Genomic DNA, 13,059 nt, shown 5'->3' with positions numbered 1-13,059 from the left:
TACATTTTTGGAGCTTGTCATAATGTCATTATCAGGTACCTTGCGTCCGGGAGTATCCTTTTTATAGATTGTTTCGATTGCAGGGTAGCGCGAATGGATAAGGGGCGGCCAGGATCCAGCTGCCATTCCTTTTTCCTCAATAACTTCTTTCTCAATCTTTGCAACTCTGATTTGATACTTTGTATTGTAACATCATTTACTGTCTCTTCATTCATCGTTCTCATATACCCAAATTTCAAGCCAGTCCCTTTTAAAAGTCTGAATTCCATTGTCATTCGTTTGGGCCAACCGAAAAGTCTCGTGCTTCATTCACCTACCTGCAATTCCCAAAGAAGAATTTCATTCTAGCTACTAGTGTCAGCGTACTCGCCCTGCTTCTGGTTATAATCCGAACGATCTCTGCTGTTTTCGATATAGACATTTGAAGATATATAAAAGTTAGGGAACAGTCGATTCCAACCTTAATACAACTACATACCTCGCGTTCTATTCCGGACGTGATTTAATAACAAACCCCCCCAAACCGCAACCACGGCTTCTACACTCGCTCCCATTTATCGGGCATCGCCCCTCGATATCCATCTGCGGCCTTCCTCAGGAGACTCAAGTCGAGATCTGCCACCTTTCCGAATGTCACCCTCAATGAGCGATGGAAGGCAGTCACTGCCAATCATGCCACCCATGGATCCAATTTCTCGGCCATCGTCGACCTCAACAGTGAACTCTTTACACCATAGCGCATCACTGCCACAACTCCCTGGTCTATCAGCGCTGGCTTCATTAGCTTCGGGTACAAGCTCACCACAATTGAGGTACGTTCGAATTACGGAGGAAAATATAAATTGATGTTACTATTGTCTCGGATGATGGAAGGGGTTCAACTCAATTGAAGATAACAGTTTTGAGTTCAATGCTTCTTGTTTCTTATGGAAGGAACAAAGACTATCCATTCTCGAAGATATTTGAATCGATGTTGGGATTCCTTGAAGCTTTCGTGGATAGGGGAATTATAGTTTCATATATTTGAATGCTATGATGTACAAAATACTAAAGCATAGTTCAAAAGCTAATTTAGCACATCATAGAGCATTCAATGTTGGGCAAACTGTAAATATGGGGTATGCGACATCATCACCATCTGCCACATCCGGGGGAGGGCAAAACAATTCACCAGTACGTTGTGCATTCTCTTTTCCCCCTTAATACCTGATGCCGCTATACATCGTCTATTTGTATCAATCTCGCGTCCTATCCTTTATACGGCCATTGTTCAGAAAATCGGCGGAAGCACTTTCCAATGTCTCTCTCTCTCTGAGTCTGATGATCCGATCTCCATGCAACAGATTTATTTGGCTTTTCATATTCTTCCTTTCCTCATCCATATTCTCCTCCTCTCCCTCCTATCCCTCCTATCCCTCCTATCCTGGCAATCACTTGGGACAAAGGTGCCGATAAGTGTTGTACGGTCGCCTTTTCTTTATCGGACCATCATCCCTTGTCGTTTAGTCTTTTATGGCCAACCGTACTCGGGATTTTCCGTCCGTGCCTGCCCATCCATCCCACCACTTCACACCACCTCAAGCGATATCAGCAAGAGGAACAATCTGCGAGAATTTTCGCTCCGTTTCCCAATCTCCGATAACGATAGCGATTTTGCAAATTATCATACTATCAACACCACAATTATGGCGACCATGGCTAACAATGATCGCGAAACCCAACAGCCTACCTGTCAGAATTGTCAGACTTCAACGACTCCTTTATGGCGAAGAGATGAAATCGGATCTGTATTATGCAATGCCTGTGGTCTCTTCCTGAAATTGCACGGGCGACCTCGGCCGATAAGCCTCAAGACAGATGTTATCAAGAGTCGAAATCGCGTGAAGAGTTCAGGTACTGCTCAAGGTGCAAAGAAAAAGGTATTTGTTCTATTGTAATTAATTCTGTAGAAACGGCACGGTGGCTAACGCGTTCTGTCGCAGACTCTATACGAAGCTAATGGTCTCGACCAAGCGCGATCGCAAGCTGGCACACCACCGCCAGGTTCACTTGGACATAGGAGAGCATCAGGAAAGTCTGCCAACGGCCATTCAGATGGATCGAATTCTCCTATCTCCAGAACTGCGACCCCCTCGATGTATGGTAACCATTTACCCCCATTTAACGGAAATGGCTTGGAGGAACATCATTACAATCACTCCCCGTCTCTTCCGCCTATGCATATTCGACAACCTTCTCCTGGCGATATAAGATCTACGTCCCCATCTATGAATGGTCCACATGGTCTCGAAGTACCTCAGACATACGAACAGCTTATCGCCCAAAATTCATCTTTGAAAACTCGCGTCAACGAGCTAGAGGTTATAAACGAACTCTTTCGTGGTCGAGTCACCCAACTCGAACAAGATGAAGCCAATGCGAATCAAGGAGTGGCGATGCTCAGAGAATCAGAGCATAATTTAATGAGCCGACTTGAGGAATCTCAACGTCGAGAAAATCAATTGAAGCGTCGCCTGGACGATGTTGAACGTGAACTCAACGAATTGCGTGACGGGGCACCTCGCGCTAAGAAAATGCGTGTTGCAGATATGGTTGGGGACAGCGAATCGTCAACTCCACAATCAGTCACTTCATAGTTCGGCAAAATCACCACCACCTCTCATTGATCTTATGCGATTCATGAAAATACCAAGTTTTGCGCGTTGCGTTTCTTTTTGCTTCTTGTCGATGGATGATACCACATAACGAAATCTTTCCTCTACTCTAGTGCAGCACGTTGATCCCATGGAAATTTGTTTGCATTCCCTCCACATCAAACTCCAGTATCCACCTACATTGATGGATTGTACTACTACAAAATTATGCGCTTCCTTTCTTGCAATTCTTTCCCATGTTATGTTTAGGATCTCATATCACCAAAAAAAATCGGGTAGACGCATGGATGGTCGCGTCACCACTTTAATGTCAAAATAATAACCCACACCTTTTGCTTTCGGCATCTTCAGGTATTGCAATTCACGACGCCGATTTAAGACTTGGACGTGCAACACTATGAAGCCTGACGTACACTCCACGAATGCCAACACCGTCAGGGGAAGAGGGGGACTCTAAGCTACGAGTTTCAATGGAGAGTTAGGATTAGATATGAAGTTGCGTTCTTTCTCGCAAGGTTTTGCTCCCCCTTCTGCTCATGCACGACGCAAAAATAAGAGCTCGTGCTGTCCTTGCATGTTCATGCACTTTCGCTTCTTTTTTCAACGCACGCCGGTCAGGTATTCGAGCAGCAAGCGGATGGCAGCGTTGTGACATAGTTTATTTAGCATTTGCTGATAAGATGATTGCGTCTCGAGAGCAAAACAAAAGTTCATGGTTCTGAAGACTCTGCTTGTTCTCCCTTTCTCATGACACGATATGATGATGTGACGTGAGTGATGTGAAATGTGAAATGATGCTGCAAATAATGATGTGGTGATGCATCATGCAGAAGAAAAAAATCTCTTATCTTCCTATCGAGCCTATCTCTATCTCTATCTCTATCTTATCATGCTATCTATCTGTCTATCTCTGTAGATAATAGCGGTATCGATGGATGGGCCCCATGCCGCGTGATCGACGAAAGCGGTGAAGGGTTCCCACGAAATGATTAGCCAACGATTGCGATGTGTACAGAGGATAACCTAATGCCGAACGTAAGAAAGAGATATTATCAACCATTGTTGGTCAAACCGGAATCTCGTCGACTGGCCGACTGACTATACTATATGGGAGTTGGCTCAAGCGGATATGGGTGCTCTAGGGAAAAACAGAGGGAATGGCAACACATTCCACAGATGGAGTCCTTGCCCCGGTGTGCTCTGGGGGACTGAGAGAGTACGAGCCCCCATTACCCTGTGTCAGTGATGGTGTTCGCTGTATCTGGGTTCCCATCTGATAATTCAATTGAACAGGGCAGCTTCTCTTCGAACATGTAGTATTATACTTCGAGATCGATTCAAACAGTAAAATAAATGACAAGATTTGTTTATGATATGACCATTCATTCATGGAATTGAAATGGAAGTGACATTTGTGACGCGAAAACGAGCCACTTTAAAGTCGTGCCTCTGCAGGCGCGTCTTCCCAACATCAATCGCGTTCAACACTCAAAAGAAAATGCCATGGCTACTATAAAACCTATTGAAGGCCGGACGGTGAGAATATCTCAAGGATCTCAGCTTGCTATATAGTACTTACTGATAATTTAACATCTCCAGATCCATCAGATCCAGTCTGGCCAAGTTATTGTCGATTTGTGTTCGGTGGTGAAAGAGCTGGTGGAAAATAGTCTGGATGCCGGAGCAACGAGTGTTGGTAAGAACATGTACATATCTATACTCTTAAGATTTCGCTTGCTAACGATGAACTAGATGTGCGATTTAAAAATCAAGGACTCGAAGCAATTGAGGTACAGGACAACGGTGGTGGAATTTCTCCGCAGAACTATGATACCTTAGCACTCAAACATCATACCTCGAAATTGTCGACATACAACGACCTCAAGACTCTTCAAACGTTTGGGTTCCGTGGTGAAGCCTTATCTTCATTATGCGCACTCTCAAATTTCTCCGTCATAACATGCATGCCAGAAAGTGCCCCGAAAGGCACGAAGCTCGAATTCGAGATCTCAGGGAAATTGAAAGGCACATCGGTCGTGGCGGCGCAGAAAGGAACTACAGTGATAGTAGAGAACTTATTCAACAACCTGCCAGTGAGACGACGAGAGCTTGAGAAGAATATAAAACGAGAATGGGGCAAGGTCACAGGCGTTTTGGGACAATATGCTTGTATACAAACAGGTATCAAGTTTACAGTCTCCCAGCAGGCAGCTAAGGGCAAAAAGACAACGATTTTTTCTACAAAAGGGAATCCTACTACTAGAGAGAACATTGTTAATGTATTTGGTGCGAAGACTCTGGCCCAATTAATTCCAATGGATTTACGTTTAGAGTTGGAGCCTACGAGTGGCCCTAGTCAGAGACGGAGTACACAAAATGATGGTGACACTAAAGACATTCGAATCATCGGTCACATTTCGCGGCCAGCTACGGGAGAAGGTCGTCAAACTCCTGATAGGCAAATGTTCTTCGTAAATTCAAGACCGTGTGGACTTCCTCAAGTGGCAAAAGCTTTCAACGAAGTCTACAAATCATACAATGGATGGGGAAGCACTCAGTCCCCATTCATATTTGCCAATATTGAATTAGACACTCATTTGTATGATGTCAATGTTAGCCCTGATAAACGTACTATTTTACTACACGATCAAAGTCGTATGTTGGAGAACCTCAAGACGGCTCTTGCTGGGCTTTTTGAAGGTCAGGATCATACGATACCAGTGTCTCAATTGCTAGCACAGAAGCAACCGCAATACAAACAATTGACTATTAATCGAGAGGCTACTGGTACTTCCAAAAGTTTGCAGAAGCGTTCGCAAGCATCTCCGCAATCTACCGAGGAAGATGACGCGGAAGAAGAGGAAGAAAAAGAGGAAGAGCAAGCATCGGGTGCCGTCTCGGAATCTAGACGATCTAGTAACGCTCAAAGCACATCTAGTCAGGATTCTCATGTGCAGTCTAATTCAAAAGCAAAACGTTCTGCTATATCACGAAACCCATTGTCGCGAGATGACGCGGCTATAAATTTGATTTCGGACTGGGCCAGTCGTAAGTCAGAGGAACGGAGCGATCAACGGCCTGCACCTCCCAAAGGTATGGAAGATGTTCGCCAAGGTCCGTCGAAGGAAAAGCAAAGATTGATATCCAAGTTTGGCAGGGAAGCTCATCGAGCTGAGGAGGCTGAAGATGATCTTGTAAGCCCTGAAAGCTCGATTTCGATTAACCAAGACTCTCAACACGCACCTACTTATAGACCTCCTCGACATGTTGCTGATTTCAATGACCGGATGGCTGAGGCTAGCGTCTCGAGGGAAGGATCAAAAGCGTTAGAATGCGCTGACGATCCGCTCAGTCCATCCGATTCAAAACCACCCATTTCTCAACTTATATCACCATCTCAGATGTCGACTCCAGGGGTACTGAGCTCGCTTGGAAGTAGTAGACCACAACGTTCCCTGCCAGAGATAGCTACAATAACAATAGGTGATCATACTGTGACTAGCTCTATTGGAACACCTCCCCCTAAAAGATTGAAAGTTGGCAGTACTTCTGCTTCTCTGCGTGAAAGTGGGAAGCTTCAGCGGAATGTACCTATGCCATCTTTTGGGAAACAGCTTCTTCAACGATTCGGCGCACCTGGAACTCAGACCTCAGAAGCTAGCGATGATACAGACATGATCGATATAGAAGAGCCAGAATCTACGTTAGAAACCGCTGCACTTGATTCCTCAAGCGCTTCCAATGCAGATGCCAATGAAAATTCACCAACAGCTTCTCCGGTAGATGAGGAGGCTCCTATATCATCAGAAGTTCCCCCAGAAGATAATGCAGATGGAGAGGAGGAAGACGAAGAGTACTCAGACGAGGAGGAGAAAAAGATTCGCGAAGAAGCGAAAGTCCAAGAGATGATCAGTGAAGTTGAAAGAACGGCTGCGTTGCCATCCCGAGAAAATATTTCTCGTGCAAAATTACTCGTCAAAGGTGGCGCAAAGAGGAAGGAATCCACGTTCAACCTGACACAGACTGTTGACACTACTATTCTTGATATAAACCAACAGTTTGAATCTTTGCAAAATGCGCTTTCTTTATACGCAAATCAAACCACCTCTAATTCTCAAGACGAAGCCCTCGATTCTGACGGTGCCGAAGAGCGGCTTTCTCTTACAATATCCAAGAGTGATTTCGCTAAGATGAAAATCATTGGTCAATTCAATCTCGGCTTTATTCTCGCATCGAAAGCCCCTGAGCTGACAACTGAAAATAGTGGAATACAAACGGCAGATAATGTTTTTATTATCGATCAACATTCATCAGATGAAAAGTACAATTTTGAACGATTGCAAGCTACTACAATAGTACAATCGCAAAGATTAGTCTACCCCAAAACACTCTCTCTCACAGCACTCGAGGAAGAGATTGTAGCTGAGAACCTCGATATCTTGGAACAAAATGGATTTGTTTTAACCATCGATCAATCATCCCAAGATGTAGGGGGAAGATGCCAACTTGTTTCGCTTCCTGTTTCGAGAGAAACCACTTTCTCAATCAATGATCTTGAGGAATTAATTGCGCTCCTGGCGGAAAGTGGTGGTAGAGCCGGAATGGTAAGACCGAGTAAAGTTAGAAAAATGTTCGCAATGAGGGCTTGTAGGAGTAGTATTATGATTGGGAAATCATTGACCAGGGGACAAATGGAAAAGGTAGTAAGGCATATGGGAGAGATTGAACAGCCGTGGAATTGTCCGCACGGGAGACCTACCATGAGACATCTTTGTGGATTGGGGTTGTGGGATGGAGAGGGCGAGGGGTGGAAGGAGGATTTGGACGGAGAAAGAAAGACAGATTGGGGTGGGTATGTGAGGATGAAGAGGGGATTGGAGTAGATGGTTTGGCGGTGGGATGAAGAGATGGGGAATGATTGATTTATATGGGTTCGTGTGGGTTTTACATGGTATGGTGTTGGGAAAAGGGGAGGGGAGACAAGAAAAGATCTTTTGGGAGTTCATACATTGCATTTTCGCTATTGATGGTATCTGAGGATATGAATTTTTTTTTTTGGGATTTTTAGAGTTGGGGAGAGAAAAATTAATACAATGTACACATTCATGTACTGTGATGTATGTATTTATGTATTCTTGTGTTTAGTTAGGTATTAGATATCAAACCCGAGGATTTCGGTAACAGAAATCAATAACCACCTACCTACTTGTCTAGGTAGGTAATCATACAATTGTAAGATTACAATACGCACTATCTTTCACTCCTACTCGTTTTGGAAACCGTGATTCGGGAGGGAGGGAGAGGAAAATTCTATTTGGTTGTTGGTTGACTCGATTGAGTGTTGAAGGGGGATGAATGTATGGGATCAGTTCAGTTCACCTGGTGGTTGGGATGTTTACTGTGTGTGTGTGTGTGTGTGTGTGTGTGCATGGATGGATGGTAGAGAGGAAATTATGGATGTGGTGGGATGGTGATGTTGATAGGGGGGAGGATGAGGATGAGGAATTATGGGTGGTAAGATTGGTTGGTGGGTAGGTGGAAAGGGGAGAATTGGTATTGAAATATTGTGATTGTTTGATGTGATTTGTATGTGATGTGATGTGATGTGATTTGATTTTGTTTGGATATGGGAGGGGAAGAGATGATTGGGATGGGATGGTTAGTATAGGATGAGGTGAGTATCGAAAATGCTGAGGGCGGTGGTGGATAGGGAAACTCCGAGGATCGGGGGACTCGTGTTTTCTATTTTGGGGGGTTGGAAATGGAGATGAGGATGCGGATGAGGATGTGAGGGATGGGGGAGGGAGGGAGGGAGGGTTAGAATTCTAAATGCTAGATCGGTGGATGGATAGATGGACAGATGGATAGATGGACAGATGGATAGATGGATAGATGGATATGCGACGTCGCAGTCGTAGGCGCAGGCGCAGTCGCGGGGTTCGGGGTTGTTGGTGCGGTATGCGATGGGATGGGGCCGATGGGAAGCGAGCGAGATCTTTTGGTGCCGACATAGGCACATAGGCACATGGGATGGAATGAGATGGGATGGGATGGCGGTGCTGTAATGTAATGCAATGTAACGTAATATAAATGTAATCTAGTGTAGTATAGATCTTATTTCAGAATCGGGGCTGCGGCTGAGGGGGATTGGGGATTGGGGAATGCATGGAATTCCCGTGGTGGTGGTGGGGGACGGGTGGGAGATGGGAGGAAAGTAATGAGGGTTAGAATTAGATTGGATTGATGGGTGAGTTGTTGAGGGGATTGGAATTTGTATCAAGGTTGAGATTGGATAACTTTGTTGCTATGATATGGGGTGGGAACTTGATGTATGTTGTATGTTGTATGTTGTAAGTTATATGGTATGTATGTTGTATATATAGATCTATAATCTATACTTTATCTCATATATTTGATTTTATATATATATTCTATATTCAGTCTTCTATATTCTATCTCATATACCCAATCTTCTAACCAACCAGACATTTAACATAAATCAAAGGACCATCTAGATTGTCAAGGGTCAAACATCCCGATACTGGAGTCTGGACGACGACTCAACCCTTCCGCTTTCGCGAGTACGTTGATTGAGTCATTGGATTCCCATGTACGATGTTCCGTATATAAAAAAACAACCCTCACCGCCTTCGAAAATGAGCGACAGTGAGGGGCCTTTATGAGTAATACGAATCATCTATGAGTCCATAATAGCTCTCGTCTCATTGGTCCACATCCCCTTATATCAATATCAAAGCTTGATTTCTGAATCAGAAGTGGAACCGATTCCCAACTACAGAGTCACTTGCATGAAAATGACAGAAGACAAGAAAGTGGCAGAAAAGGTAATACCTTGCATTTGATTGGCCACCGGGTCTGCACCGACCGGAGATCGTCTGGAGCTCCCCCCGATATCGGCACATTTGGTCTTCGACTTTGTTCTACCAAGTAGAGGAGAGCATCATAAAATAGTATCCACCCCGCACTCCCTGGAAAGTTATTCTCTCAACCAACGTCCTACCTACTTACTTATACTATTTGTAAATCTTTCTCTGAAATTCTTTTCGTTTCATTAATAAAAGTTTCGGTCCGAGGAGTTTTGAGAATTTGTTCTTTTCTTTGGAATTCAATATCAAGTCAATCCACTGCCAGAGGAAAGGAAGAGATACATACGAATTAGAAAGAAACCTCTGTCTTGTTATTTTCCACCCAAGTCGCCAATATGCCTACTGCTGAAGGTAGACCTCAAACTCTCTACGATAAGGTTCTCCAAGACCACATCGTAGATGAGAGAATGGATGGTACCATCTTGCTTTACATCGGTATGTGGATTTCGAACAGGATTGGGGATTCAAATGCTGATTCTTGATATAGATAGACATTTAGTGCATGAAGTTACTTCACCGGTATGTTCCTCCTGCTACTTTCTCATCGAGTCACATTTCTAACCAATGTTTATAGCAAGCTTTCGAGGGTTTAAAAAATGCCGGCAGGAAAGTTAGAAGACCAGATTGTACGCTCGCTACAACCGATCATGTAAGTTCTCTATCAAATCCAACAACGACAAATCTAATATTCCCTTTAGAACGTCCCAACCAGTTCCCGAAAATCCCTCAAAAACATCGAAACTTTCGTCGAGGAAGAAGATTCGAGACTTCAATGCATGACACTCGAAGATAATGTCAAGGATTTTGGAATCACATACTTTGGTCTCGGTGATAAGCGTCAAGGTATTGTGCACATCATTGGTCCTGAACAGGGTTTCACTCTCCCGGGTACCACGGTAGTTTGTGGTGACAGTCACACTTCCACACATGGTGCATTTGGATCTTTGGCTTTCGGAATTGGTACGAGTGAAGTGGAGCATGTACTTGCGACACAAACTTTGATTACCAAACGAAGCAAGAATATGAGAATTCAAATCGATGGTGAACTTGCACCAGGTGTCACCGCAAAGGATGTCGTCTTACATGCGATCGGAAGAATCGGTACGGCTGGTGGAACCGGTGCAGTCATTGAGTTTTGTGGTTCGGTCATTCGAAGCTTGAGTATGGAAGGTAGAATGTCAATCTGTAACATGTCTATCGAAGGTGGTGCGAGAGCTGGTATGATTGCTCCAGACGAGATCACATTTGAGTATCTCAAGGATAGACCACTTGCTCCAAAGTATGGTTCTGAGGAATGGGAGAGAGCTATAAAATACTGGAAGGGTTTACAATCCGATGAAAACGCCAAGTACGATATCGATGTCTTCATTGATGCAAAGGATGTTGCTCCAACAGTGACTTGGGGTACCAGTCCTGAAGATGTCGTTCCAATTACCGGTTCAGTCCCAGATCCAGAATCTTACACCGATAAGGGAAAGAAGGAGAATGCTATCAAGATGTTGGAATACATGGGACTTACTGCCGGAACTCCAATGGAAGAGATTGTTTTGGACAAGGTTTTCATTGGTTCTTGTACCAATGCAAGAATTGAGGATCTCCGAGCTGCAGCTGGTATTGTCAAGGGGAAAAAGATTGCCGACAATATCAAGCGAGCAATGGTTGTTCCAGGTTCCGGTCTTGTCAAGAGTATGGCAGAAGATGAAGGTCTTGACAAGATTTTCACGGATGCTGGTTTCGAATGGAGAGAAGCTGGTTGCAGTATGTGTCTTGGAATGAACCCTGATATTTTGGCACCAAAGGAAAGATGTGCTAGTACCAGTAACAGAAATTTCGAAGGTCGTCAAGGAGCTGGAAGTCGTACTCATTTGGTATCGCCAGCTTCAGCAGCAGCTTCCGCTATTGTTGGTAAGCTTACAGATGTGAGAAAATTTTCCCAGGGAGCCGATTCAGCACCAAAGAAGGTATCACCAACTAGTTATCAAGGCAAGGCACACGTTGATGAACGTGTTGAGACTGATGATGATGAGCGAGAGATTATTGGTGACCAGCCAGAAGATAACTCCCCACACACAAACACCACCGCTGCACACTCCAGTGCTGGTCTACCAAAATTCGAAATCTACAAGGGAATTGCAGCACCATTAGACAGAGCTAATGCCGACACCGACGCTATTATTCCTAAGCAATTCTTGAAGACTATCAAGAGAACTGGTCTTGGATCTGCTCTTTTCTATGCTCTTCGCTTCAACGAAGATGGAACTGAGAAGCCCGAATTCGTTCTCAACCAAGAACCATATAGAAAGGCCAAGGTTCTCGTTGTCACTGGACCCAATTTCGGATGTGGAAGTTCTCGTGAACACGCTCCATGGGCCCTTCTTGATTTCGGCATCAAATGTATCATCGCCCCATCTTTCGCTGATATCTTCTTCAACAACACCTTCAAGAATGGTATGCTTCCAATCCCAATCACCAACAAAGCCGATCTCGATGCCATTGCAGCAGAAGCATATGCAGGCAAGGAAATCGAAATTGATCTTCCAAATCAAGTTATCAATGATGAATCTGGCAAGAAAATCTGTAGCTTCGAGGTGGAAGAATTCAGAAAACATTGTTTAGTCAATGGGTTGGATGATATTGGATTAACTCTTCAAATGGAAGATAAGATTTCGACCTTTGAGAAGAAGATGACAAAGGAGACACCATGGTTAGATGGTAGTGGATACTTGAAGAGAGGAAAGAATGGAAAGTTGGCAGTCAAGCCAAAGCCGGTACCTAGAACTAATCGCGGAGAGGAAATTAAGGAACCGCTTGATTGGTAAATTATTCATTGCCGATTATTAGTTGCCAGATATTTTTTCTTCGGATGGTTTTAGGGAGGACTGGTTGGTGTTCATTTGCCTTTTGATTTTTTCTTTTCTTTTTTCACAACTTCGCTTGCGATTTAGGGAGTTTACTTGCATCGAGCTTGAGCTAGCTAGTCAGTTTGATTTGCTTTTTTTTGTTTCTGCTGGGAGCGGATTGATATCATTCGTATATGTCCCGATTGATCGTTTAAACAATGCGTTGTATGATGGGTAGGGAAAGATGGGAATGAGTGATGGGAAAGAAAAGTTTTGCGATGCGATGAATGGGGAATACTGTATGGGGAATGAAGGAAAATGAATTCTAATGACATGGAATGAAACAAAAGGGAGAGGGAGATGAAGGTAGATAACTAGATTATAGTCTAGTGTTCTTTTTGGGGGGCATTGAACGAGAAATGATAAAAAATGAAATCATGTCAAGACAAATGAGATGCGTGTTGAGTTTTGCACGATGTTGATGTGTATCCGTGTGTATGTGTATTTGTATTAATTAGTATTAATTATTAGCTACTTCATTTCATCTCGCTTTATTTCACTTTGCTTATATTACTTTTGGTTGTGTCTATGTACTATCAATGTATAATATAATTAATTCCGTTCCCATCCTCTCTTGTCCTCTGCCTCCTTCCTACCTTACCCTGCCCTTACTTATTA

General features: G+C 43.8%; 3 protein-coding genes across 3 annotated transcripts; all 3 read left to right on the top strand.

Annotated features, from left to right (window-relative positions):
• Positions 1-9: 9 nt before the first annotated feature.
• On the top strand, positions 10-3,483 carry BcareB. Its single transcript, XM_001545660.2, has 4 exons — positions 10-812; positions 1,086-1,173; positions 1,725-1,919; positions 1,983-3,483. The coding sequence occupies exons 1-4, from the start codon at positions 631-633 to the stop codon at positions 2,634-2,636; spliced, it is 1,119 nt and encodes a 372-aa protein (XP_001545710.2). The 5' UTR covers positions 10-630; the 3' UTR covers positions 2,637-3,483.
• Positions 3,484-4,094: 611 nt separating this feature from the next.
• BCIN_07g06560 (hypothetical protein) lies at positions 4,095-7,904 on the top strand. Its single transcript, XM_024694246.1, has 3 exons — positions 4,095-4,190; positions 4,254-4,350; positions 4,407-7,904. The coding sequence occupies exons 1-3, from the start codon at positions 4,158-4,160 to the stop codon at positions 7,535-7,537; spliced, it is 3,261 nt and encodes a 1,086-aa protein (XP_024550035.1). The 5' UTR covers positions 4,095-4,157; the 3' UTR covers positions 7,538-7,904.
• A 1,741-nt stretch (positions 7,905-9,645) lies between these two features.
• On the top strand, positions 9,646-12,829 carry Bcleu1. The gene is made up of 4 exons (XM_001547673.2): positions 9,646-9,976; positions 10,029-10,060; positions 10,116-10,190; positions 10,240-12,829. The coding sequence occupies exons 1-4, from the start codon at positions 9,877-9,879 to the stop codon at positions 12,358-12,360; spliced, it is 2,328 nt and encodes a 775-aa protein (XP_001547723.2). The 5' UTR covers positions 9,646-9,876; the 3' UTR covers positions 12,361-12,829.
• The last annotated feature ends 230 nt before the right edge of the window (positions 12,830-13,059 follow it).

The sequence above is a fragment of the Botrytis cinerea genome, chromosome 7 (assembly GCF_000143535.2).
Source record: "Botrytis cinerea B05.10 chromosome 7, complete sequence".
Classification (NCBI taxonomy): Eukaryota; Fungi; Ascomycota; class Leotiomycetes; order Helotiales; family Sclerotiniaceae; genus Botrytis; species Botrytis cinerea.
This window is presented reverse-complemented; position numbering and strand designations above follow the sequence as displayed.